This window comes from Salmo salar, chromosome ssa11 (assembly GCF_905237065.1).
Source record: "Salmo salar chromosome ssa11, Ssal_v3.1, whole genome shotgun sequence".
Lineage (NCBI taxonomy): Eukaryota > Metazoa > Chordata > Actinopteri > Salmoniformes > Salmonidae > Salmo > Salmo salar.
In genome coordinates this window covers 39,262,713-39,290,688 of record NC_059452.1, presented here as the reverse complement: position 1 = coordinate 39,290,688, position 27,976 = coordinate 39,262,713, and the positions used below count along the sequence as shown (strand labels likewise).

General features: G+C 42.0%; 4 protein-coding genes and 1 pseudogene across 6 annotated transcripts in view; 3 read left to right on the top strand and 2 right to left on the bottom strand.

The window, feature by feature from the left end:
- Positions 1–222, bottom strand: part of LOC106587654 (uncharacterized) — a 31,401-nt gene extending 31,179 nt beyond the window's left edge. For all 3 annotated transcript variants that reach the window (XM_045689527.1, XM_014176237.2, XM_045689529.1), the window contains exon 1: positions 11–222. The gene's annotated coding sequence lies outside the window, so the exon portion shown is untranslated. The remainder of the gene's footprint in view (positions 1–10) is intronic.
- Positions 222–6,730, top strand: LOC106562663 (ornithine decarboxylase antizyme 2-like; annotated as a pseudogene).
- Positions 6,731–9,029: 2,299 nt separating this feature from the next.
- On the bottom strand, positions 9,030–13,009 carry LOC106562664 (proteasome subunit alpha type-4). Its single transcript, XM_014127632.2, has 9 exons — positions 12,908–13,009; positions 12,454–12,482; positions 11,283–11,325; positions 10,988–11,150; positions 10,631–10,708; positions 10,379–10,467; positions 10,063–10,193; positions 9,572–9,695; positions 9,030–9,274 (listed from the first exon to the last, which is right to left on the bottom strand). The coding sequence occupies exons 2-9, from the start codon at positions 12,454–12,456 to the stop codon at positions 9,120–9,122; spliced, it is 786 nt and encodes a 261-aa protein (XP_013983107.1). The 5' UTR covers positions 12,457–12,482; positions 12,908–13,009; the 3' UTR covers positions 9,030–9,119.
- Positions 13,010–15,395: 2,386 nt separating this feature from the next.
- Positions 15,396–19,914, top strand: LOC123725160 (solute carrier family 25 member 44). Its single transcript, XM_045689526.1, has 4 exons — positions 15,396–15,579; positions 16,291–16,962; positions 17,229–17,356; positions 17,608–19,914. Exons 2-4 carry the CDS (start codon positions 16,332–16,334, stop codon positions 17,797–17,799), a joined length of 951 nt encoding a protein of 316 aa, XP_045545482.1. The 5' UTR covers positions 15,396–15,579; positions 16,291–16,331; the 3' UTR covers positions 17,800–19,914.
- Positions 19,915–23,155: 3,241 nt separating this feature from the next.
- Positions 23,156–27,976, top strand: part of rabp1 (Cellular retinoic acid-binding protein 1) — a 30,866-nt gene continuing 26,045 nt past the window's right edge. Inside the window, 3 exon segments of the mRNA NM_001140726.3 lie at positions 23,156–23,279; positions 24,760–24,938; positions 25,646–25,759. Coding sequence (NP_001134198.1) covers positions 23,210–23,279; positions 24,760–24,938; positions 25,646–25,759 — 363 coding nt within the window. The 5' untranslated portion in view covers positions 23,156–23,209.

Sequence of the window (27,976 nt, the reverse complement as noted above, 5' to 3'; positions counted from 1 at the left end):
TAATACTCACATTTACACATTGAAGGCCTGCCATTGGGTGACAGGAGCTATATAGCTATGCCTACTCAGTCGGTTACATTTACACTACGAAGACTTTTGATAGCTGGGTTCAGCAGCTGCTCGTCTTCAATACAGTGTCGAAGTTTTTGGGGAACTTTTTTGTAACTACGTTTTGATTTCCGCATTTCTAGACTTTTTTTTGTAACTACCTTTCGATTTCCGCATTTCTAGACTTTTTTTGTAACTACGTTTTGATTTCCGCATACACTTGTTTTACTGTTAGGTGTTGTAGCACCATCTGCTGGAGATGTGTCGGATTGCTCACCAGGGAACTGCTGTCAGGATTCCAGTTTGTCTTTACACGGTGCACACAGGCGAGTCCGACAGCAGTCCAGTTCCATCTGCGCTGCCCTGCAACAGAAAAATAGGACCGTCTTTAGGACTACTAGGCGCTTCACGGATGGTGAATTATTCTGCCGAACGTCTATTGAATAGCCATTGTTTTGGTTGTAAGGAAATTCCCTTTTCATATTTTTTTATTTTCTCATGTCTGCCACTGAAGAGAGGTAAGAGTTCCTGATATTATTGATGGTATAATTTGCGGAGCAGATTGATTACATGATTTGGACAACATTTAGCAAATATATTAATTAATATTGCAAACTTAATGTATGGTGAAATATGCTGCTGTCTAAAAACAGGAATATCTTACTTTCTACAGAGCAACAACACTTTTGCAGCTATTCTGTTGGTGTAATTCCTACAATAATTAATGCTGTTTTTTTAAGGGTGAGATTGTGCACTTCTTCAACAGATTGTTCTATTACAGATAGCTAGCTACTTAAAGTGATTGTTATTTGAAGTTTAAAAAATCTATATATCCTGTGACCTGTGTATCTGATAATAATGACTCGTGTAGGTCACCAGGTATAATATCCAATTTGTGAAACGTACATGCATTCAAAACAGGGATAAGGCCAACATCTGTAGACAGTCTGAAACCCGTGTTGCCCAGTGTTCCTCAAAACAGTGCATCATGCATGCCTCAGGAATCACTTTTATTGACTACTGGCTCAACAGCTTCATTTGAATGATTAATGAACCACTATCCAATGACAAAATATCAATAGCAAATCCATCTCCATTTTACATCACTGTAACATAGTTTTGTTCTTTGCATAGAGCAGTTTCTTTGCATCATTTTTTTCCTTCAGTCTCCTTTTTTAAACGTTACAAGCATTTCGCTACACCCGCAATAACATCTGCTAAACATGTGTATGTGGCCAATACAATTTGATTTGATTCACAGCACATAGTAGGGCTATGCGAATCTCTGCCACAGCACAATTCCAGCCACCGGATCTGTCCCTGTTACACAACCGCTCCTTTATGCAGACTCCTCCCCCCTAGAGAATTAGATAAGCCACTCAGAAATAGTACCCTTGCTTGAATGGATAGTAGACTCTCTCCTCCCACAGTGCAGCACACTAAGATGCTGTTAATAATATGTGGATGGTCAGTTAGATAGCTAGATGGACCTGAGCCCTACTTTTCTAGAAAGTTCTATAGGTGTCTTGTTGTGATGTGTTTTCAGTATACAGCACAGGAGGTTGGTGGCACCTTAATTGGGAAGGACAGGCTTGTGGTAATGGCTGGAGCGGAGTCAGTGGAATGGTATCAAATACATTTGTTTGATGCCATTCCATTTGCTCCGTTCCAGACATTATTATGAGCCTTCCTCCCCATCAGCAGCCTCCACTGGTATATAGGTCAGGTTAGAGGTTACATGTCCACTAGCACACACTAGGTCATGGTTTCCTAGCCAGGCTCTTAATTCCTGACCTAATTCCCTCTCTGCCAGTGAGCTGTAAATAATGAGTTTTTTAAAGGTTGGTTTAGTACAATAATAGAACCATGCTATAGTTTTGAGTGTGCATGCCAAATGTGGGGTGTTTTGAGTGAACAAACTCTGCTGACATTCTTCATTACATTTTGAATTGGAAGTACAATAGGCTACGTAGCTTTAATCCCAGCCTGCATATACAGTACAATAGCACTCTGAGGTGAAAGGCTTTTTTTGGTCAGGCTAGTGTCTCTACTGTTTTTATTTGAACTGGTACCCTATGCTAACTGACCATCCTATCCAAAGCCACTTATATTACAATAACTTTAGCATGACTTACCCAACCTCACCTTGTTGCTCTGTGTACCGCCAGTCCCATGTTGGTGTCGTATATGGGCTGCTCCAAACGCCAGGCTCCAGGGCCTCTGTGGTGCTCCTGACGCCCCTCACCCACCGCTGAAGATCCCAGGTGGGCGAGGGACTGGCATGGATCCCCCTCTCCATGTGCTCCTTCACAAAGTGAGTCCCTATAGGGCCCCATCCCAATAGCCAAACAATGTATTCTTCCTCCATTGAAGTTATCAATCAAAGATCTGAGAGAATAGGATTGGTTAAAGCAATGGGGTTAGAAACTTGAATTTCACTAATCCAAACACATAGGTCATAAGGGAAGAAATTAGGAAGGATGTCTGTTTTAATAACCATGAGGATTTTCCAAAGATGAATGTAAAAAATTTGCTAATTTTGTCAAAAGATACATTGCATCTTACTGTTTAGCTTTATAGCCAGAAGCCCACAGGCCCTTCACTTGATCTATGCTCCATCTACCATTTGAGAGACTGCAGTCGGTTTACATGGTCTTTTTAGCTACTTGTTAACATGTTCAGGGATGTGGGTCACTGTGTCAGGCGCCAAAACCCACTCTCATTAACCCAGAAAGCTAGTGAACCACAAAATGACACGAGCCCAAAGACACTCAGCATTCCTACACACACCCAAAAGCATGCTCTTAAAGTTAGGTTAATCCTTGCTACTTTTAGTAGTGAACAAGTGACCCTTGTACACAAGGACAAGTTTCATCCTAGACTGCCTGGAATGACTCAAAATGGGAGAACAACCAGAGAATGGCTTGAATATCGCTATGTGTAATTTACAGGTTAATATCGCTATGTGTACAGGTGAATGTCGCTATGTGTATAGGTTAATGTCAGTCACTGTGTCAATCAAACAGCAATGGTGAAGAGAGTAATTCTGCTGGAGGTCCATTGGTTAGAAAATATTACGCTCATAGGCAATAATCATAACAACAGGAATCCCTTATTTGAGATAGATGCTAGATCAGGCTAAAGTGTAACCTACCTAGTTCCCAGATAGAAAGCTGACAAAGACATATGTTATGGGTCGAAACCTTGTCCATCTAATAACTGTGGAAGTTCTATATCGAACAGTGTGCCAACACGTTTTGCATCCCTCTCTAAGGATGGAAGGCTGACAGTGACCCAGGTGACCTCTGTGCATGGATCGCTCCCCATCCAGCACTTTCACTACCAGCTGAGCGAGCAACGCAATGCATGCTGGGAGACTATGTTCACCCCAGACAGCCTCTTCCTGGAGATACCAGAGGGGTCACTCCCTGAGGGCAGCAAAGAGGGGTGAGGAGGAACTGCCATCTATCCTCGCTGGCTTTATAGTCATGCATACATACACCTGTTATAACCATGCATTATGCCATCAGTAAGGCTGGAATTAAGTCTAAAAAAATACATTTTAAAGATTTTAAATGAAAAAACGTGCACTTTCAAACAACAATAAATTATTATTTACAATGACGGCCTTTCAAGAGACAAAAGGCCTCCTGCGGGGACAGTGGCTGGGATTAGAAATAAAAATGTAGGACAAAACGCGCATCACGACAAGAGACACCACTACATAAAGAGACCTAAGACAACAACACAACATGACAACACAGCATGACAACACAGCATGGCAGCAACACAACATGACAACATGGTAGTAGCACAACACGGTGGCAGCACAAACATGGTACAAACATTGTTGGGCACAGACAACAGCACAAAGGGCAAAAAGGTAGAGACAACAATACAGCACCTGAAGCAGCCACAAGTGTCAGTAAGAGTGTCCATGATTGAGTCTTCAAATGTAGTGATGGAGATAAAACGGTCCAGTTTGAGTGTTTTTTGCAGCTAGTTCCAAATGGTACAAAACATCTAGCCACTCGGAGAGCTATCGAAGGGGGGAGGGCTAAGAGGGTTTTAAAAAGCAACCAGTGGGTCCTGCGACGGGTATACAGAATTACCAGGGTGCCGATCGAAAGGCGACATATAAATTATGTCTCCGTAATCTAGCATGGGTAGGATGGTCATCTGAATCAGGGTTAGTTTGGCAGCTGGGGTGAGGAGCGATTGCAATAGAGGAAACCAAGTCTAGATTTAACCTTAGCCTGCAGCTTGGATATGTGCTGTACTGGGTGGAGCCCCAGAGGACTACTTTGGGAGAATCCTGTATATTACAGTGTACATGAGTATGGAAGGGAACACAAAGGAGCAACACTTACATTTGAGATACACCCCTATCTTCTTTCCCCTCTTCTCTCTTATCAGACTCACCAGTCTCCTCATGTTCTCGGAAGAAAAGTTAGGAGTCAGCCATGTGTTTCTGTGGTTCTCCAAAAGCAGAGTGGATCAAGGTATGTCGAAGTCTAGACACATTTTCTTTAATGTGTACTGTATACATCTGGCCCTTCTTTGGACACTGTGTTAACAAACCTCCAAACAAGCTTCAATGCCATACAACACTCCGTCTGTGGCCTCCAACTGCTCTTAAAAGCTAGTAAAACTAAATGCATGCTCTTCAACCGTTCGCTGCCGCACCCGCCCGCCCGACTAGCATCACTACTCTGGACGGTTCTGACTTAGAATATGTGGACAACTACAAATACCTAGGTGTCTGGCTAGACTGTAAACTCTCCTTCCAGACTCATATTAAACATCTCCAATCCAAAATTAAATCTAGAATCGGCTTCCTATTTCGCAACAAAGCCTCCTTCACTCACGCCGCCAAACATACCCACGTAAAACTGTCATTTGTCATTTACAAAATAGCCTCCAACACTCTACTCAGCAAACTGGATGCAGTCTATCACAGTGCCATCTGTTTTGTCACCAAAGCCCCATAAACCACCCACCACTGTGACCTGTACGCTCTCGTCGGCTGGCCCTCGCTACATATTCATCGCCAGACCCACTGGCTCCAAGTCATCTATAAGTCTATGCTAGGTAAAGCTCTTCCTTATCTCAGCTCACTGGTCACGATAACAACACCCACCCGTAGCACGCGCTACAACAGGTATATCTCACTGGTCATCCCCAAAGCCAACACCTCCTTTGGCTGCCTTTCCTTCCAGTTCTCTGCTGCCAGTGACTGGAACGAATTGCAAAAATCGCTGAAGTTGGAGACTTATTTTTACCTCACTAACTTTAAACATCAGCTATCTGAGCAGCTAACCGATCACTGCAGCTGTACATAGCCCATCTGTAAATAGCCCATCCAATCTACCTACCTCATCCCCATATTGTTTTTATTTACTTTTCTGCTCTTTTGCACACCAGTATTTCTACTTGCACATCATCAGCTGCACATATCACTCCAGTGTTAATTTGCTAAATTGTAATTACTTCGCTACTATGGCCTATTTATTGCCTTAAGTCCTCACGCCATTTGCACACACTGTATATAGACTTTCTTTTTTTTCTATTGTGTTATTGACTGTACACTTGTTTATTCCATGTGTTGTTTGTGTCGCACTGCTTTGCTTTATCTTGGCCAGGTCGCAGTTGTAAATGAGAACTTGTTCTCAACTAGCCTACCTGGTTAAATAAAGGTGAAATAAAAATGTTTTATGTGCTTTATATTAGACACATTCAATTAGTTGAATGATTTATTGATAAAAATGAATGTCACGTTAGTGACCTCTAACCTTACTGGTGTTAAAAAAAAACCATCAGGAATAATGCAAAGTGCACACTAACATTGAAAAAGGGAAACTGAATTTAGAGACTGTCTGAACAGTCACGTTAACAATCCTATGTTTTCTACGTCTTTCCAGCACTCCTTACCAGGACTTTCCACTACATAGGGTTTGAGATTGTGAAACCAGGCCACCCGCTGATACCACCCCGAGCAGACCTTGTGTTTTTGGGCTACTCCATGAGTCCAACATGCCCAGAGTCAGAGGAAGATTGATGTTTGGGTTGATCAGGAGGGGATCACTCATCTGTTGCTCTGACCCAATAGTCTCTTTTCCATGCCTACCTGACCTTTGTTTTTTTCCTGTGGTGGTGATAGGAAACAAGGAAAGGAAGCTATTTAAGCATATTGGGACAAGATCTCTCTGTTCCTCTCTGCACTTCTCATATGTACTGCTGTAGTCATGACAGAGAGAAAGCCATTAATTCTGAAGACCTCTTTGGTGATAGAACCTTCAAGGAGATAACCAAAAAGATTGATCCTATTAGGCAGCTGCGTTCTTGACATCTTGCATGTTGTCGCCTGTGTGGCTCAGTTGGTAGAGCAGGGTTGTGGGTTCGATTCCCCCGGGGAACAGTATGAAAAAAAAAATATGCACTCACTACTGTAAGTCTCTCTGGATAAAAGCATCTACTAAATGACTAAACTGTAAATGTTGCCACAGCTTCTAGTACAAGTGGGACACTCAGTGCTAAAAATATTAACTTAAACTCCACAGTGCAGCTAAAGGTGAGGGACTGTAACAATATAAAACTAGTGTACTGGAAGAGGGGGCTAAGGGCAATATGGCACATAATATTGGAATCTAGATGTCTGGATAATTAAATTATGGGTACGCTTTCAGGACTATTTTTTTGACTGAATCGCTGCAACAAATGTACACTGCTCAAAAAATAAAGGGAACACTTAAACAACACAATGTAACTCCAAGTCAATCACACTTCTGTGAAATCAAACTGTCCACTTAGGAAGCAACACTGATTGACAAATTTCACATGCTGTTGTGCAAATGGAATAGACAATAGGTGGAAATTATAGGCAATTAGCAAGACACCCCCAATAAAGGAGTGGTTCTGCAGGTGGGGACCACAGACCACTTCTCAGTTCCTATGCTTCCTGGCTGATGTTTTGGTCACTTTTGAATGCTGGCGGTGCTTTCACTCTAGTGGTAGCATGAGACGGAGTCTACAACCCACACAAATGGCTCAGGCAGTGCAGCTCATCTAGGATGGCACATCAATCCGAGCTGTGGCAAGAAGGTTTGCTGTGTCTGTCAGCGTAGTGGCCAGAGCATGGAGGCGCTACCATGAGACAGGCCAGTACATCAGGAGACGTGGAGGAGGCCGTAGGAGGGCAACAACCCAGCAGCAGGACCGCTTCCTCCGCCTTTGTGCAAGGAGGAGCAGGAGAAGCACTGCCAGAGCCCTGCAAAATGACCTCCGCAGGCCACAAATGTGCATGTGTCTGCTCAAACGGTCAGAAACAGACTCCATGAGGGTGGTATGAGGGCCCGACGTCCACCGGTGGGGGTTGTGCTTACAGCCCAACACCGTGCAGGGCATTTGGCATTTGCCAGAGAACACCAAGATTGGCAAATTCGCCACTGGCGCCCTGTGCTCTTCACAGATGAAAGCAGGTTCACACTGAGCACGTGACAGACGTGACAGAGTCTGGAGATGCCGTGGAGAACGTTCTGCTGCCTGCAACATCCTCCAGCATGACCGGTTTGGCGGTGGGTCAGTCATGGTGTGGGGTGGCATTTCTTTGGGGGGGCCGCACAGCCCTCCATGTGCTCGCCAGAGGTAGCGAGATGAGATCATCAGACCCCTTGTGAGACCATATGCTGGTGCAGTTGGCCCTGGGTTCCTCCTAATGCAAGACAATGCTAGACCTCATGTGGCTGGAGTGTGTCAGCAGTTCCTGCAAGAGGAAGGCATTGATGCTATGGACTGGCCCGCCCGTTCCCCAGACCTGAGTCTCGCTCCATCCACCAAAGCCACGTTGCACCACAGACTGTCCAGGAGTTGGCGGATGGTTTAGTCCAGGTCTGGGAGGAGATCCCTCCAGGAGACCATCCGCCACCTCATCAGAAGCATGCCCAGGCGTTGTAGGGAGGTCATACAGGCACGTGGAGGCCACACACACTACTGAGCCTCATTTTGACTTGTTTTAAGGACATTACATCAAAGTTGGATCAGCCTGTAGTGTGGTTTTCCACTTTAATTTTGAGTGTGACTCCAAATCCAGACCGCCATGGGTTGATAAATTGGATTTCCATTGATTATTTTTGTGTAATTTTGTTGTCAGCACATTCAACTATGTAAAGAAAAAAGTATTTAATAAGATTATTTCTTTCATTCAGATCTAGGATGTGTTGTTTAAGTGTTCCCTTTATTTTTTGAGCAGTATATTTTAAAGTGCAAATGTCTCCATTGTCTTGAATTGAGTGATTGATCCATGTAAACTCCCATTATTGACATGCAGACTTCAAGACTAGTTAAGTCAGTGACAATACATCCCTTAACTGTAATGTTGCTCGCACTTACAGGTTTAGCGGAGGTCAGGGGAGCACTTAATACATACTGTGTACTGGACTCACTTTCCATTCTGTTGAGAAGATTAGGCTGCACGTGTGAAAGCAAGAACCTACATTCCACTATAGCTGATTCAACTTACGTACTATGCACACACTCTTCCTACTTTTTATACTATTGTGTCCTAGAATTGCTATATACATTTTAGATTTCCATGTTCATGTATTGACACTAAAGATGGAATAAAATTCCTGTGTTCTTGTCAGTATTGTGTTTTGGCACTTAACACTAGTTAACAGCCCATGTGTAATGTGAATCCAATTATATTACATAAGTATATTGGTTGTTCTAAGTGAAACAAGCTGAACTTAATAACAAGTGCTTTAAAACATTTTGCTACTGTGTGCCCTACTGAACATGACCCAGTTCACAACAGTGAAATTCTCTAAACAATCAGGACATACCCTGTGGCATTAATCTTTCCCTTGCCTTGGGTTTTTGGGGGGGGGGGGGGGTTACTGCAGTCTTCAAAGTATTTCTGCGAAGTCTGCCTGGATACACAATAGTTATCACACCATAATGAAACTAGAGATTATATCAGCACATTTGGTTTCAATGTTTTAATAAAGAAAAAGACAAACAAGCGCGTAACACATTACGGGACTTTTAGGAAAGTATGAATTCAAAATACGTGTTTATTTGTCCTTCTCCTTCTGTTCTTTGTCTTTCTTGTCCTTCTCGGCCTTGGCCTCTTCAGCCTCGTGTCGTTTGATCAGCTCCTCCACCTCTTTCTGTTTCAGCACCTTGATCTTGGTCTTTCCGTCTTCTCGCGTCAGGGTGGCTATTTCCACTGGGGAGGTCAAGATAGATATGTTCATATCTCATGCTGTATTACAGACATATCACTTAATATGCATATCTCTAGACACACAACATATTTATTATACAGTATGTGTGCATGATGTACAACAGCTGATGTCTGTTTTAGACATCATCATCACTAGCCTACTCCCCATAGAACAGCTGTGAATTAGGATAACACTGTCCCACTCTATACAACATCTCCAGTCTGTGTTTACTCAGTGTTCTCCAAGGCAGGATGGGCTCAGTAGTTGTTTAGAACGGTGATGTCAGGTGTAGATCTTACCTTTCTCCGCCGAGAGCTTGCTGACGTCCATGGTCTTGTTCAGGACTTTGACGGCCAACGCCAGGGCAGAGGACAGCGACATCTCACCCTCTTTGAAATCCTGCTTCAACATGGACACTGCAGCCTGGGGGCAGAGAAGACAACATGATGATTTATACAAACGGGTGGGTCTAATCCTGATTGCTTAAAAATCCTTTTCCAGCCGGTGTCTATTCCACAAGTTACCACAGGCTAAAACCTCAGTATCACTCGATGAGATAATTGTGTCTTTTCATTGGGAGGGAGTATGCCACTTAGGAAACCATAAGTCAGACATCCAGCAAAGGGGCTGAATTATTGAAATATTATGCCATAAAAGTATCAGCTATATGTTAATTCCCAGTCAACACTGTAGCACCATCTACTGTGACGTTTCACATCTTTACTTTGTGGCAATGCTGCTGCCAAAACATGTGCATTGTGCCAATGTTGATGACAGCAAACAGGCTTACCGCACTGTTGTTGCCGATGCAAGTAGCCTTCCAGCCTCCATAGTTCCCACTGGGGTCACTCTGGTACAGCTGGAAGCCGTAGTGTTTGTCCCAGCCCATGTACAGCAGAGACACTCCAAACGGCCTCTTCCCTGAAGACACACAACACATCAAATACAATCAAACCTGTGCTTACCCTAACTGTACTCTAATGACTCTGGTATGTTCTTTTCCACACAGCCCTTTGGTCCAGTATGGTTTCAGCAACAGTGTAACCAAGGTGGTGTTTACTAGAGAACCCAACTGAGGTGTTTGTGGCATTTGTCTTATAGCTAACCTCCAAACTGTGTGTAGGCCTGTTTGATGTCACACAACGCTGTCACCAACTGCTCACATGGGATTGGCTCCTGGTACTGCAGTAGATATCTGTGTGAATTAAATAACACATAATCTGTCAGATAAACAGACACGGTGCTAGATCACTAGAGGTGCCTTGTTGGTCTTGCACTAACACTGTACATGGCTTGTATACAAATTAATGAACAAATGGGTCACAGGTAGAGACTGTGGACTTTACTACCCAACGTACCTCTGTGCTATTAGCCTCAGCTCATTGGTTAGAACGTTAGCATCGGAGGTGATTCCGGCAACACTGCAAGCCATGTCTCTGAAAGGATAAAGGTTACGACACCAAATCACAGAGCAGCCCATGGGTATAATGTAGCAGCATGTCTGACATCACCCCAGCTTCAGAGTAGGAGTGCTGATCTAGGATCAGTTTAGCCTTTCTGATCATAATAATAATAATAATAATAATGCAGACCTGATCCTAGATCAACACTCCTAGTCTTGAGACGCTTTATGAGAATATCCTGATCTGTCTTGTTGGCATGCTTATAGCAGTGCTACATATAAGCCTGGCAAGAGAGACTATGGTCATACTCACTCATTGAGCTTGTAGATCTTCTCTGAGAAGAAAACCTCATCAAGCAGCTTGTGGATGTTCCGCCTCTCTGCAGCCAACAGCACTCCGTCATTGGCTAAAATCCCAAGACATGAGCCGGCGTGGCCAATAGCCTCCATGGCATACTCCACCTGATATAAGCGTCCTGTAAAACAGCAACAATGAATTGTTATGTCTGACATGGTTGGTTAGAGGAGAACACTTGACAGTATAGTCTTAAATGTGATGGTAACATTGATTATGGACAGTAAATCTTTATTAGAAAGATAACACTTGCCTTCAGGTGAGAAAATGGTAGTCCGGGAATCATATCTACGAGACTACAAAAACAAATAAGTGTTATCAATTTCCCAAGACAGCACCCAAGTAAAAGGTAGTCACTTGCATCATATTAATCATGTACAGGTAAGTGCCAAAATAAAGGAAACACTTGAGTAAATGAGAGATACAAGGTATATTGAAAGCAGGTGCTTCAACACAGATGTGGTTCCTGAGTTAATTAAGCAAATAAAATAAATAGTACCCAGTTTTATTGGCTACCATGGCTAGATGAGATCTCAGTGACTGAAAGAGAGGTCTCAAAGGAACATAGGGGGTTTAAAAGGTGTGTGTGTGTCTCAGTCACCAGATCTGAACCCAATTGAAGATTTATGGGAGATTCTTACGGGAGATTCTGGAGAAGTGCCTGAGACCACCATTAAACAAAACACCAAATGATGGAAGTTCTCATAGAAGTATGGTGTCACATCCCTCCAATAGAGCTCCAGACACTTGTAGAATCTATACCATGGCGCATTGCTGCTGTTCTGGCAGCTGGTGGTGGTCCAGCGCCCTTTTAAAGTTGCACTATGAAGAAATTGCTCTGCCATTTCCTGGTTGCTAAAACTCCAATCGTTTGCCTAATTTTAGTTTGACAAAATAAGTTAGTATAGTGTAGAGCCCTCAAACTCAACTCTGGACCTCGACGCCAGTTCCACTATTTTTTCCATTGTTGCTCTCTGGTCAGGGACTGATTTAGACCTGGGACACCAGATGGGTGCAGTTAATTATCAGGTAGAACAGAAAACCAGCAGGCTCCAGACCTCGTAGGGTAAGAGTTGAATATCCCTGGTGTAGAGAATCATTGTACCACTGTGAAATATATCTTCCGTAACCAAAAATATTGTATTTTCAGCTCTTTGAAACTGGTACAAAACAGAAAGTAAAAGATGCAAAAACAAAACTTAACGAAAAAAAAGCATTGAAATAGCGCACATAGAACAGCTCTACTGCTTCTTAGATTTGCTTTGAAGTAGAATGATAAATCTATAACTCACATTTCTGTGAATTTGGTTGGGTCGCCCAAAAAGTTACATATTGCCACTTTAAGACACTATGCTGGCGTTTCCTTTATTTTTGAAGTTACTTGTACATTACAGATAGCGACGTTAACGTAGCTAGCTACTTACCATGATTCAGCCTGCCTGTAAAATAAAACCTGCGAAACAAATAATTCCAATAATATTAATGAAGTTCCATAATGCAAAGCTCAAAACAATAAGTGCTGCTGTCAACTGAGGGCATGGCAAATCATGACTACTGTTCATTAGACAGGGGCTGGTAAGTTAGCGAACTATATTTGATTAAAGTATAGTTAGTTAGCCAATTAGAAAGTTAACATATAGCTACAGTAGTAGTTAGCGAAGTAACGTTAACGTTTGTTCATTCATACAAGGCAAATGTGTTAAACAGAAATATGATTGTTAGCTAGCATGCTAACCCTTAGCTAGCTATCTTCACAATGACTGGAGAGGATAGCTGACTTTTGGCGCCGTTTTAACAACAAGTCACGTTTTGGCAATGTATGAGATTTTTATAGTAAACATGTGGCTAAACAGACAGGAATATAAAACAGCTATTTACCTTAGCTAGCCTGATGTTGTAGTTTGTTGCTGACACACCGCTGTGAAGCAAGCAAGAATAACTAAGAACTTCCGGGTCCCGTATTTTTGGAGTCCTTCAGAATAAAAGTTCTGTCCTATATACACTTTGTAAATTAATAATTATGGTGAAAATGTGCACAATTATCAATATATTTTATACTAGTTATCATACAAAGAAAAATGTAAAGTATTTCTATAAGATATGTCATTCATTTATTTTTTCAAGCCTAAATAGTCAACAATGTTTTTTATGTGTACTCCTATCATTTATTGCACCGCACAAAATTATCTGTACTTTGTGTCGCAGTAATTCTACTCAGGAGCACTTTTAGTTTCCAAATCCACAGAGTTTACACCCAGAGGAGCGCCACTGATCATTTTGCGGGCCCTATAGAGTGGCCCATCAACTTAAAAACAATATATTTTTTATATTGTACATACATATTTCACAATAAAGAATTATCTGTAGGTTGTGTCAAAGTAGAATGGGGGGGGAGTCCATTCTACTCAAGAACACTTCTAGTTTCCTCTGGGTGTAAACCAGTGGAGGCTATTCAGAGGAGGAAGGGAAGGACCATCCTCCTCAATGAATTTCAACAAAATAAAAATTGTGAAATATTAAAAAAGGTACCCTTTTTAGAAAGAACTATACTAAATATACTTCTCACAAAATAAAGGGTCTATGAAAACACATCCTAGATCTGCAATGAAGGTCTACAGTAGCCTCAGCAGCACTCTGCAGGGTAGCACCATGGTGTAGCCAGAGGACAGCTAGCTTCTGTCCTCCTCTGGGTACATTGACTTCAATACAAAACCTTGGAGGCTCATGGTTCTCACCCCCTTCCATAGACTTACACAGTAATTATGACAACTTCTGAACGATGTCCTCCAACCTATCAGATCTCTTGCAGCATGAACTGACATGTTGTCAGGATCAGAGAATGAATCTAGTGCTTAAAGCATAAAATACAGCAAGCTAGCACTGCAGTGCATAAAATGTTCTGAGTAGTTAGCAATCGTACATTAGCAATTGATGTTATTAGTAACTACTGTTGTTGGTTTGGCGTCAAATAAGCCACTCTTTATGTGTTATTTGCCGAATCTCAGTTTTCCATGTGGGTTTTATGATGTAATGTCAACTTTATACATTTATATCCCGGGACCATTCAATTTCCAACTCACCCACAGCAATTCTCCATAAATCTGCTGTGGATTACCCAGAATCCCATACCTTTATCACACAGTGTATTATACAATGTAAACACACTAATCTACCAGGAGGTGGCATAATACCCATTTTATGCAGGAAATTAACAATTTAATTACACCGTTACAGAGGCAAGAGTGTGCAAGGCGTTATTGAATGTGGGTACTGTCTGTCACCTTGATTACTCTAATTTCTCTCGACAGTTCGCCTACACTTTAATTCGTAGGCAAGGTTGAAGCAACCTCATGATGGGTATAGGGAAAATTTGAGTATAATGTAGTAACCTAAACCTATCGACATTGAGCTGGGTGAATGGAATATGAATGACAGTCATCCAATATGCTGTAATAGAAATAAGGCCATGCTCATACAAAAATAAGTTTTCCCTCATCTTAAAGGTAAACTGTGTTGATTTGGAAACTAAAAGTGAGTAGAATAGACCTCCTTTTTACTGCAACACAACGTACAGATAATTGTTTTCGGTGCAATATGTATTCCCAGTATGAAAAAACGATTGGATTCAAACTGATTGGCCACTTTAAGGGCTGATTAGCAGCGACGCTAAATACGAGGTCAAATCAAGTCCCATTTATTTTGAACCCACTGAAGTCGGAGATTTCACTTTTGTATATTATCTACTGCACTTGCGTTGGAAATGTTAACATATGCCAATGAAGCCCCTTGAATGTAATTGATTTCTGAGTTCCCAGTTGTTTTGAACGCGGCACAAACTACGGATTTGGAAACTAAAAGTGTTCCAGAGTAGAATGGACCCCCTTTTACTGCGACACAAAGAACATGAAATTATTTTTTTAATGCTGTTAACAATAATGTAAATTCTAAACATTTATGTGTGCTATGAAGGCGATTAACTTAATTACATTTTTCATATTGTTAAACAAAATTCTAAGTCTGCTAACATTTCCTCATATAATGTTACGGATTTCAACCATTTGTATTATTATTTTTTTCGGGACTTTCATTTTGAAGGAAAATCGCCGAGGTTACGGCCTTATTCTTGCTAAGTTTTGCTTATTCTTGTTGGCTAAACGGAGGTCGGACACGGGGCATAGAGTTTAGAAAAAGCTATCTCATTGGCAAAGAACCGGTCTAAGAAAATACTGTATAGCGCCATCTATTGTCAAGGTGGTGTCTCTCTGTGGTAGCGCAGTACAGTGGAGGAGAAAAGTTCAATTATTACAAAACCCCCACGCTTGCTGAGCAAAAAAAACTACGAAAAAACGCCACCTGCTGGAAACCACAAATGTTTTTCCCAGTTAACCCTCTCGCGTTGCCTCTTCCTCTCTGGTTTAGTTCTCCAACATAACATCAAATCATAACACGGACAGATATCTCTAAATTCGGTATCGCTTTCCTCACCTGCTGATATGACATTGCTATTCTGACAATGTACATAATATTTTGATATACATTTGTCCAACGAGGTAAATTAACGTTTGCTTGTTTCAAATAGTTAGTTCAAACTGTTAGTTAGCCTGCTTGCTAGCAAGGAAATCAACCAACGCATAGCTGGCTAGCTAGCAATAGCTAGTGACTGGATGCATTATTATTAGCCAGCTAGCTAGCCAATTTGTGGTTACATAGAGTCTGACCTACTGTTTACACATGCACAAGTATTCAACCTATGCATTGTTAGTTAGCTACTATTTCAGTGTTATTTCCGGATTGCGCGATTGACAATAGGCTCTTTGGTTTAGGGAACATTGTGTCCTGTGACCTGCAACTAGCAGTAGTTTGTAATGTTAGCGCATAACTACTTCAGCTAGAGAGCACATTGAAGCTCCCCATCAATGCGCGATCTGTTTTTACCTTATCAGGTTTTTGATAACATGGTCATGACTGCTACGAAGCAGTACAGTGTGTGTATGACGTTTGATTCTTCCTAACACAAACCCAGTCAGTTTAGACATCGCTCATTTCCCAAGGAGACTTGCGAGAAAATGAGTGACACACCACACAACACAGGCCTTGTTTTCTGATGTAGTAGTTTGTGAATCATTGTCATGATACTGGTACAACCTTCAGACCTACTGCCATCTTTAATTCATTCAAAGATGATGCATTCAAGACTTCCAATGTTGTGCTACCTGGTGGAGGAAACCGTTGACAGTGTTGTGTGGTCTGTATTTCCCCAGGTAGCGGCTAGTCTGATGAGGCGGCTCTCCAGAAAGGCAGGATGCAACAGAACAGGAACATCCAGATCATTGAATGGGAGGACCTGGACAAGAGGAAGTTCTACTCCTTCGGGGTATTCATGACCATGACCATCCGGGCCACCGTCTACCCGGCCACCCTCATCCGCACCAGGCTGCAAGTGCAGAAGGGCAAGTCGCTCTACAACGGGACCTTTGATGCCTTCTTCAAGATCCTGCGGGCCGAGGGCATGCGGGGCCTCTACCGCGGCTTCATGGTCAACACCTTCACTCTCATATCGGGCCAGGCTTACATCACCACCTACGAGCTGGTGAGGAAATACGTCTCCAACTATTCCAATGACAATACCGTCAAGTCTCTGGTGGCGGGTGGCGCGGCGTCCCTGGTTGCACAAACCATCACTGTCCCCATAGACGTGATTTCCCAGCAGCTGATGATGCAGGGCCAAGGGAAGCACCTGACTCGCTTCCGGGTCAAGCTCAAAACGGAGTCCGACGGGAAGACCAAAATGGCATTTGGCCAAACCAGGAACATGATTGCTCAGATCTTTGCGGCCGACGGTTTCCGAGGCTTCTACAGGGGATATGTGGCCTCCCTTCTAACATACATCCCAAATAGTGCGGTCTGGTGGCCTTTTTATCACTTTTACGCAGGTAAAAAGGAGTGTTTGTTTACAAGGATATGTATCCAAGGATCGAGTTCCCGGACACAGGTTAAGCCTGGTTCTGGACAAAGCGCTTCATTGAGCTTTGAGTCCTGGAGTAGGCTTAATCCAGGAAACCGGCCCTTAATGTTATTATTACTATTTTCTTCAAGAAGGGTCGGAGATTAATGTCTTATATCTTCATAGTTCATAAAGTCAACATACATTGTCTATAAGTAGCATTTCAAAGCAAAAATCTTCCACAACGTTTCACAGAACAGCTATCCAAAATGGCGCCCAGTGACTGCCCTCATCTACTACTCCAAGCCATGGCCGGACCACTAGCTGCTGCGACTGCATCCACTGTCACCAACCCCATGGATGTGGTCAGAGCTAGAGTGCAGGTAGAGTACAACTTCAGCTAAATGCACTAGTGGAATGTAATGGGGTAAACGGTCTGTTTGGATAGTCAGGGATAGGCAACCCTGGTCCTGGAGTGGCACAGGCACATTTTTTTTTTTCTTTATTCAACAAAATCCTACAGACCAGAGTTTCCTACCCCGGGTCTAAATCCTGGCATTGCAAATCGAATTTTACACAAAAAAAATTTACATGAATAAGTACCTTTGTAACAACAGCCTTGTGTGGGTGGCAGGTTGAAGGAAGGACCTCCGTCATCGAGACGTTCAGGCACCTGCTGGCAGAGGAGGGATTCTGGGGGATGACCAAAGGGCTGTCTGCACGCATCATATCCTCCATTCCCACCGCCATCGTTATGGTCGTGGGCTACGAAACCCTCAAGAGAGTGAGCTTGAGACCGGAGCTGGTCGACTCCAGACACTGGTAGAGGACATTAGCATCCAATCCCAAATCAACCCCTAGCCCAAACCCTCTATGCCCAGGTTAGGGGATAGGTTTTACCAATATGGAAATAGCTACAAATTTCTCACTTGAATTTTCACCACATTGTATATACAATCATAGGGGGTAAGGGACACAGATTGATTTGGGTTTGGAAATTGTTGTTGTGGCCCTGATTCCAATTTGGCCTCTAGAGCTCCCCTGACCTCACCACTGCATAGGTGATAGCAATAGAGCCCAATATTGGCCAAGGGACTGAAATGGAACTGGGCCAACAAGCTCTGCCTGCTTCTATTCCTTAATGGCTTTCTTGTCCTTATCATTTTGTTTGCCTTTTAAACTACTGCCGCCTTTAGTGGGGATTTTTATCTTAAGTTGTAAGTGAATGAAGGAACAGTAGTTTGAGATTTGATGTCATTACAATGTGTAATTTGTGACCGGTGCTGAGCGATTAACCCGAAATGTTGGTTATTTTTTGTTTTTTAAACAACTAATTGACCAATGTCTGTTGAATTATTTGAATTCCATTATGCACAGTTTTTCTAGCGATAAATCAGATCAAGCCCGAACTGTCCAATGGAGTTGTAGTTTCCAACAGGCTAATATTCTACATAGTTTAGCGCAGAAAACACGGTAGTCAACTACAATGACCATAATCCATTGCGTGCCAACTTGTCTGGTCTGAGACAGAAGAACGTGATCAGGAGGGATAGAAAACAGTGCCATAGTGAGGCATCTACCTGAAAATAAATTATCCAAGATAGTCATAGTTGGTATTCAGCAGTCATAAAAGCATGCCCTGTTTACTTTGAAGAACTACTCAAATAGTGATTTTGTCAGACAACATGGGCAGCAGCTCTGTAAAGATGAGATGACTTGGAATGAAATAAAGTCATCAAATAAGCTTAAAACAAATGAGATATTGATTTAAAGTTGTGAATAAATGATGCTTAATAAGTGATAAGCAGTAATGGGCAGTCACTACTGTCATGGGACGTTTAATTGTTTTACTCTGTGTTACAGTATTCAAACCACATAATGCGCAGTGCATTTAATGTAAAAAAAATAATAATTAAAGAAAACGATAATTTTTTAAATAATCAAACCAAACCGACCTCAAAAAGTAATCGCTCAGCACTAGTTGGTTCCTTCGGTATAAACACTGAACTGATCCATCACTTCTAATGTATTTCTACTGTCTTAGTAATAGGATAGATGCTCTTAAATCTGTTTATAGCTGCCCTCTGTAGCCTTTATCAGGTTTAGTCCTAGGAGGTAGCAACAGCAAATTGCATACACAAGTTCAGCTCAAACACACAGGACAAAACAACCAATTAGGGCACATGTTCCTCTTCTTCTTTGACTTTTCACTTGCAAAGACCCTCCCTCCCCTTTAGTCCTCCCAACCTAATCTCGTCCACCCAGCCAGCTCTCTAGCAATTGAGCCTGGGGTTGGACAAGGTTACTCCCAGCACAAAATAAAGAAGTCAGTAGAGTCACATTATTTAACAGAAATCGTGGCAATGGAGGATAGATGTAAATGATACAATATTATATTAGAAGTAGTACATATAACTTTGGGGTGTTTAGGGCAGTCATCTTATTGTGAATGAAAAAAAGATGTGTTGTGATCCTGTAAATGATACTGTTAAAGCACATTGTTTCCAATTGTCTTCACCTCAACTCCAATATTCAATAGTTTGACCCTGGTATTTACCATTGCTGCTGTGGCAATATTAGCAATATTCAACGAATGTTGTACTGAACCATCACGATTGTTGGCCAATTGTGAAATGCTAACTGTTGTAGTTTAAAATGTTCAGTAAATGACTTCTCTGATGGTTTCAGGGTTGGAACTTTGGGAGGGATTTGTTGTTAGTGTGCTGGACCACCAGTGAAGTTCTCTTTAAAGGACTCCAGGCAGAGAACGAGATGAGGCATGTCCCTTTGTGTATTGTGGCAGTAAACCTCTGAGTGCAATCTATGTATTAACTTAATCACTTCCAGCTCAAACGTGTGGTTGCACAATGTACATTTCATTGAATTTATCAATATATTATTGTCTTAAAATAAAATGTTCTGAAGTTATTTATTGAAAAAATATTTGTATTTTCATATTTTTCTGGACAATAGCAAAGCAAATGTTCAAACTATACTGAAGAAAAATATAAACGCAACGATTTCAAAGATTTTACTGAGTGACATGACTGGAAATACAGATATGCATCTGTTGGTCACAGATACCTTAAAATAAATGGGTCTCACAATGTGCCTCAGGATCTCATCACGGTATTTCTGTGTATTCAAATTGCCATTGATAAAATGCAATTGTGTTCGTTGTCCGTACCTTATGCCTGCCCATACCACAACCTCACCACCACCACCATGGGACACTCTGTTCACAACGTTGACATCAGCAAACTGCTCACCTACATGACGTCATACACGTGGTCTGTGGTTGTGAGGCCAATTGGACGTACTGCCAAATTCTCTAAAACGATGTTGAAGGTTTTTTGTAGAGAAATGAACATTAAAGTCTCTGGCAACAGCTCTGGTGGACATTCTTGCTGACAGCATGCCAAATACACACTCCCTCAACTTGAGACATCTGTGGCATTGTGTTGTGTGACAAAATGGCACATTTTATAGTGGCCTTTTATTGTCCTCCAGCACAAGGTGCACCTGTGTAATGATCATGCTGATTAATCAGCTTCATGATATGGCACACCTGTCAGGTGGATGGATTATCTTGGCAAAGCAGAAATGCTCACTAACAGGGATGTTAACAAATTTGTGCACAACATTTTAAAGAAATAAGCTTTTTGGGCATATGAAATGGGACCAACACTTTACATGTTGCGTTTATATTTTTCTTCAGTGTAGTTTACATCTTACTTGCCTTCTAGGTTCATTTATGTACATTAGTATTTCTGTCTCAAATACTCTGTCATGTATTGGAAAGGGCCCTTCTTATGGGCAACAAGGCCCTCTTTCGAGGCTTGTTTTGTAAATCCATGCTCCCCTAGGGTGAGTAGGGACTGTAATTTGACTTCAAAGAAGTCAATAAGCAAGCACATTCAAAATATATAGACTACTGCCTGGAATTTTAATATCAAACTTGACCCAAAAAACAATAATTAAAGAAAAAGGAATCCAGGCAGCACACAGGCTTGCTGTTTAACAAAGTGTGTTCTGTTGTCTACACAGTGACAACCGAGTGGCTGGTTTAAAACGTCTGCTATGGTCAGTCACATCACATGGCTCCAACATAATGGAGATTCACTAGAAACCAAACGGAAGAAAAAGGAGAGAAATGGGGAGAGACTATACTTGCACTAATGAATAGGACCCAGGTTTCTTTGATGGTTTTGTGTGGCAGTTTTGTTTCACTAACTTGGGTCATTAAAACATCACGATTGGATGGCAGACTCACCTTGGTTGTTCTGCCATGACTAAGGTTAAGCATGACAAATGACCATTAAGAGAATGATAGAGGGGGTCTTTAAGCTAGTCCTTTAGGAGTCCATAGAAAAAGCCCCAGGGCTTTGAAAGGGTCCGCATTGGGCTAGCAGACATTTTGGGAGAGCACAATGCAATTCGCTGCTCTGAATGGCTAATGTCTCCTAGATGTTCTTGTGACTGGGGGGCCTTAGTATGTCTATTTGGAAGTGACGTTCTGACACACAAGGTCATGTATCTGTGTTGCTAGTTATTAGGTGAGATGGATAGGATCCATTAGAAGGAGTCCATTTAATTTAAATCCAATATACAGTCTTAGGGGGAAAAGGGTTCTATATAGAACCAAAAAGTGTTCTATCGCTTATTTCATATATTTCGCCCCTAAAAGTGAAGCAAGCGATAGAACCCTTTTTGGTTCTTAAAAAAAATATGTTTTTAAGAGTGTATGGTTAACTAGTGGCGCAGCGTTCTAAGGCACTGCATCTCAGTGCTAGAGGCGTCACTGCAGACCCTGGTTCAATCCCGGGACTGTATCACAACCGGCCGTGATCGAGAGTCCCATAGGGCAGCGCACAATTGGCCCAGTGTCGTCCGGGTTAGAGGAGGCCGGGGTAGGCCGTCATTCGAAATAAGAGTTTGTTCTTAACTGACTTGCCTAGTTAAATAAAAACTACGTCATAGTCCCAAGTGTGCATACAGATTTCAGGGAGGATGAATATCTTGACTAAGCTGTCACCCATTCATTTGTTTGAAATATTTTGTAATTTAAATGTCTATGGATTGTCTCATCACAACCAGCAGAATACTTTCAAAGTTAGAAAATGTTTATCAAATCAGTGAATTATCCCTTTGTGTATTTCTCCCCTCACAGCATGATACTAATAATTAAATAAGTCCACTCACTAAAAAACTAAAACAAAGCTGCACGAACCTCGTGAAAGGGTAATTCATTCAACGCTTAACACAAAAAATCTAACCATTTCTCTGTTTTTCTTTCCCCTACTGCTCTCTGTGTGTTCAAAGAAAAACAGCACCCAAAGACTAAAGACAAATCTATTGATTGATGAGACAAACTGTGGTGGACCAGCATGCATAGGGAAATAGATGGGAGCCTTTTTAACGTGACACTTCCTGGAGGGATGACAGAGTGCTCCCTGCTCTGCTCTATACATGAATGATCAACTGCTGTCTGGAAGCCACTTTGTCAAAGAGATTGATGAAGAGCCATCAGAAAGAGAACAAATCAGACTTGATGGGAGGGGGAGTGAGTGAAGCTATCGGGGCCTCTCATTCTGTGTTGGGGGGCTGTTTCAGTGACTTGGTGAGTTGGGGGGGGGTGCTTGGGTTGAATTGGACTTAATGGGAAATGTATTGAATGCATGTTTAGTCTGATCCTTAGCTGTAGCCAGGGAGAGAGGGCTTGTCAATGGGATGAACGTTAGATGGACATTGACTCCCATCGTTTATCAAAGAAAGATCTTAGATCTTATCACAACTACAATATTGGTTTATATTAGAAACCATAATTGCATTCAACGCTTTATTATATTGCTGTGATGGTGACATCCATGGTTCTTTTCTATGGAATTCATTCCATTTAAATGTCCTATTTGTCCTATTTATATTGCAGGCTTGAAACGAGACCACCTGAACCCCTGTCCATCTGTCATTTAAAATGGTCATTAAGAGGACATTTCACTCACTACAGGACTAGAGAGAGAGGAGCATGCTGTGAGGGGTTATTACAGAGAGAGAGAGAGGAGCATGCTGTGAGGGGTTATTACAGAGAGAGAGAAAGGGAGGGGAGGGTGAGAGGGAGCATGCTGTGAGGGGTAGGGATAGAGGGACAGTGAGCTGATGAGGTATTACAGAGCATATCAAGAGGCAGAGAGAGATCAGCAGAGAGAGATCGGTACACGTCGAGCCTTCCCAAGAAAATGACCAATTTCGCAGGCACTTGGAAAATGAGAAGCAGTGAGAATTTTGATGAACTACTCAAAGCACTTGGTAAGATGTCTATAGTTCTTACCTTCTATCATTAAGAGCTATTTGAAAGAATAAATACTTAACCACATACTATCAAAATCCTAACTGTTCTTTCTCTATTGTGTCCGACTACCAAACCCATCATTATTTTTATCTGTGTTCTATTATTGGGGAAATATTTGAGAAAACAATAATTGGGAGAGAGCACAGGCTGCCTGACATCTTGATCATCTTTGAGTTTTACATATATCATCAGTTTTAGGATCATCCCAGCATGTATTAATCCATGTACCTTGTTCATTTGAGATGCATTTGATGTTGTCATTTGTTGATATTCCGAAAGAATAGAAAATGTACACAAGGTGCACATGTAATATACATATTACAAATCACTTAAGCTTGATCTTGCATGTTGTTTCCTGCCATAGAATAGTCATCTTTTCAGTGAAAGCAGTGAGGGTGGATCATCCCAAAGCTGCACTATTGAGCCCAGCTGGTGTGGAATAGATGAGACAATCCACTGTGTATGTTTTCTCAAGTACGTCTCCTGTGACTGCACTGAGATCTCACTTAATCTGAGCTCTAGGTATTGGGTTGGACAAAACTTTGGCTTTTGGTGCAATAGTTTTTTTTTTTTCATCGTGGAACAAAGAGATGAGAGGAGAAAAAAAGGTGAAAAGATTGAACTCCTCTCCTCTGGGGAACTCAAGTACACAGATTGTAGTTTTAAATGAGAACAATAAGACTAGTACTGAAGGATACAGTATTTGAGAGAGAGAGAGCAGCTCTGAAAACATATGCAGAGGGGAATGAATGGAAACAGCAAGACATTTTCTCATCCAATTGGTTATATTGCAACTGTGTGACACAGCCAACTAGCGCCATAATAACTTCTTGGAGGAATCCATCAGTCTGCAGGAGAGCTAAACAAAGCTAATGACTCCAGCATTCCTTGTTTTCATCACCTTGTCATAGCGTCCACCCATATTTGCAACATCTGCTAATAACCATCTCATTTGCAGTTGCTTGCCTTGAGAACTCTGTATATAACAACTTGAATACCTACAGTGCACCATTGATATCTTCTCACACTCCAAGAACCTTCTGTCTACCATGACTTTACCACAAATAGGTAACACTGCCACTATGCATTCCTCTTGTAAATAAGCACAACCTACACCTTTGCAAGTGGAATTCAGGATTGTTTTCCTTCTATCAATGTCGCCAGGAGGAGACAGAAATGTAACTGTACTCATCTTTGAATCAGGTGAGGATAGGAGCAAACATGACATACCAGATGTCAATACAAGTCAAACGATAGCCCCGTGAAGCCGTATTGTCACCATGGGTTCAACCCAGTGGCATGTCAAGGTTGTGTCCAGTCAGTTGTCATAACCTGACAAAGTCAAAACTGATCAATGACACATTCTGACATGCAATTGGTTATGCAGCACTTATGACCATTAATGTAAGCATAATGACAGGTGTTATTTGCCCACAGGCGTCAATGCTATGTTGAGGAAGGTGGCTGGTGCCGCGGCGTCCAAACCTCACGTGGAGATCAGGCAGAATGGGGAGCAGTTCTACATCAAGACCTCCACCACCGTGCGCACCACCGAGATCAACTTCCTCATAGGCCAGGAGTTCAATGAGGAGACAGTAGATGGCAGGAAGTGCAAGGTAAAGTCTCTGAGTCTGCCCCATATAATGTAAAGGTAGTCTGCCACCATACAATGTAAAGGTAGTCTCTGCCCCCATTCAATGTAAAGGTAGTCTCTGCCCCCATACAATGTAAGGTAGTCTCTGCCCCATACAATGTAAAGGTAGTCTCTGCCCCCATACAATGTAAAGGTAGTCTCTGCCCCCATACAATATAAAGGTAGTCTCTGCCCCATACAATGTAAAGGTAGTCTCTGCCCCCATACAATGTAAAGGTAGTCTCTGCCCCCATACAATGTAAAGGTAGTCTCTGCCCCATACAATGTAAAGGTAGTCTCTGCCCCATACAATGTAAAGGTAGTCTCTGCCCCCATACAATGTAAAGGTAGTCTCTGCCCCATACAATGTAAAGGTAGTCTCTGCCCCCATACAATGTAAAGGTAGTCTCTGCCCCCATACAATGTAAAGGTAGTCTCTGCCCCATACAATGTAAAGGTAGTCTCTGCCCCATACAATGTAAAGGTAGTCTCTGCCCCCATACAATGTAAAGGTAATGTCCCAATCCTATTCAGATAGCATTTGTACGGATGAAGGAAAGGAGACAAGCAGAGGAAGCTACATTGAGGAAGCTCATCCAGATCAGATCCCCTTTCAGATAAGTGAGGACAGGAAAGTACATGGATGTACTGACATGGACCCTCTTCATTGCATTACACTCATATCAACAGAGCCTGGCCACATGGGAGACAGAGAGCAAAATGTACTGCAGGCAGACTCTCCTGGATGGCAACGGCCCAAGGACCTTCTGGACCAGAGAGCTGAGGGGAGATGAACTCATACTGGTGAGGAAGTTTGTGACTAAAGAAAGGTAGTAGGCAAGGCTGTCATGTCAGGCCCACTCAGTTTTATCCATTTGTACACTGAAAATATAGAACAGCGTTCCTTTCACAAATAATTCATTCAAAGAGCTCAAATTTGTCTAACAAATTAGTTTTATGATGTATACAAATCAAATCAAATTGTATTTTTCACATGCTTCGTAAACAGGTGTAAACTAAACAGTGAAATGCTTGCTTATGGGTCCTTTTCCAACAATGCAGAGAGAAAGATAAAGATTAAAATAATAAATAGTGGCATGAGGTAAAATACACACTGAATAACAATAAGGAATAGAAAATAACATGGCTTTGTACAGGGAGTAGAACATAACATGGCTTTATACAGGGAGTAGAAAATAACATGGCTTTATACAGGGAGTAGAAAATAACATGGCTTTATACAGGGAGTAGAAAATAACATGACTATATACAGGGAGTAGAAAATAACATGGCTTTATACAGGGAGTAGAAAATAACATGGCTTTATACAGGGAGTAGAAAATAACATGGCTTTATACAGGGAGTAGAAAATAGCATGGCTTTATACAGGGAGTAGAAACTAACATGGCTTTATACAGAGAGTAGAAAATAACATGGCTTTATACAGGGAGTAGAAACTAACATGGCTTTATACAGGGAGTAGAAACTAACATGGCTTTATACAGGGAGTAGAAAATAACATGGCTTTATACAGGGAGTAGAAACTAACATGGCTTTATACAGGGAGTAGAAAATAACATGGCTTTATACAGGGAGTAGAAAATAACATGGCTTTATACAGGGAGTAGAAAATAACATGGCTTTATACAGGAGTAGAAATTAACATGGCTTTATACAGGGAGTAGAAATTAACATGGCTTTATACAGGGAGTAGAAAATAACATGGCTTTATACAGGGAGTAGAAACTAACATGGCTTTATACAGAGAGTAGAAAATAACATGGCTTTATACAGGGAGTAGAAACTAACATGGCTATATACAGGGAGTAGAAAATAACATGGCTTTATACAGGGAGTAGAAACTAACATGGCTTTATACAGGGAGTAGAAACTAACATGGCTTTATACAGGGAGTAGAAAATAACATGGCTTTATACAGGGAGTAGAAACTAACATGGCTTTATACAGGAGTAGAAACTAACATGGCTTTATACAGGGAGTAGAAACTAACATGGCTTTATACAGGGAGTAGAAACTAACATGGCTTTATACATGGAGTAGAAAATAACATGGCTTTATACAGGGAGTAGAAACTAACATGGCTTTATACAGGGGAGTAGAAAATAACATGGCTTTATACAGGGAGTAGAAATAAACATGGCTGTAGAGTCCAGTGTGTGTGTGTAGAGTCCAGTGTGTGTGTGTGTGTAGAGTCCAGTGTGTGTGTAGAGTCCAGTGTGTGTGTAGAGTCCAGTGTGTGTGTAGAGTCCAGTGTGTGTGTAGAGTCCAGTGTGTGTGTAGAGTCAGTCCAGTGTGTGTGTAGAGTCCAGTCCAGTGTGTGTGTAGAGTCCAGTGTGTGTGTAGAGTCCAGTGTCTGTGTAGAGTCCAGTGTGTGTGTGTAGAGTCCAGTGTGTGTGTAGAGTCCAGTGTGTGTGTAGAGTCCAGTGTGTGTGTAGAGTCCAGTGTGTGGTCAGTCCAGTGTGTGTGTAGAGTCCAGTCCAGTGTGTGTGTAGAGTCCAGTCCGTGTGTGTGTAGAGTCCAGTGTGTGTGTAGAGTCCAGTGTGTGTGTAGAGTCATGCAGTGTGTGTGTAGAGTCCAGTGTGAAGCTGTGTAGAGTCCAGTGGTGTGTGTAGAGTCCAGTGTGTGTGGAAGAGTCCAGTGTGTGTGGTAGAGTCCAGTGTGTGTGTAGAGTCCAGTGTGTGTGTAGAGTCCAGTGTGTGTGTAGAGAACAGTGTGTGTGGTAGAGTCCAGTGTGTGTAGAGTCCAGTGTGTGTGTAGAGTCCAGTGTGTGTGGTAGAGTCCAGTGTGTGTGTAGAGTCCAGTGTGTGTTTAGAGTCCAGTGTGTGTGTAGAGTCCAGTGTGTGTGTAGAGTCCAGTGTGTGTGTAGAGTCCAGTGTGTGTGTAGAGTCCAGTGTGTGTGTAGAGTCCAGTGTGTGTGGTAGAGTCCAGTGTGTGTGTAGAGAACAGTGTGTGTGTGTAGAGTCCAGTGTGTGTAGAGTCCAGTGTGTGTGTAGAGTCCAG

What these genes read in the sequence shown, in the direction of transcription:
- LOC106562664 (XM_014127632.2), bottom strand. An exon ending in AAGATCTACAAGCTCAATGA is followed by an intron (nt 10,709 to 10,987) that starts GTGAGTATGACC and finishes TTATCCTTTCAG; the next exon opens with AGACATGGCTTGCAGTGTTG. An exon ending in CAAGCTCTCGGCGGAGAAAG is followed by an intron (nt 9,275 to 9,571) that starts GTAAGATCTACA and finishes TGACCTCCCCAG; the next exon opens with TGGAAATAGCCACCCTGACG.
- LOC123725160 (XM_045689526.1), top strand. Translation starts at nt 16,332, where the DNA reads ATGCAACAGAACAGGAACATCCAGATCATTGAATGGGAGGACCTGGAC. An exon ending in TTTTTATCACTTTTACGCAG is followed by an intron (nt 16,963 to 17,228) that starts GTAAAAAGGAGT and finishes AACGTTTCACAG; the next exon opens with AACAGCTATCCAAAATGGCG. An exon ending in TGGTCAGAGCTAGAGTGCAG is followed by an intron (nt 17,357 to 17,607) that starts GTAGAGTACAAC and finishes TGTGGGTGGCAG; the next exon opens with GTTGAAGGAAGGACCTCCGT.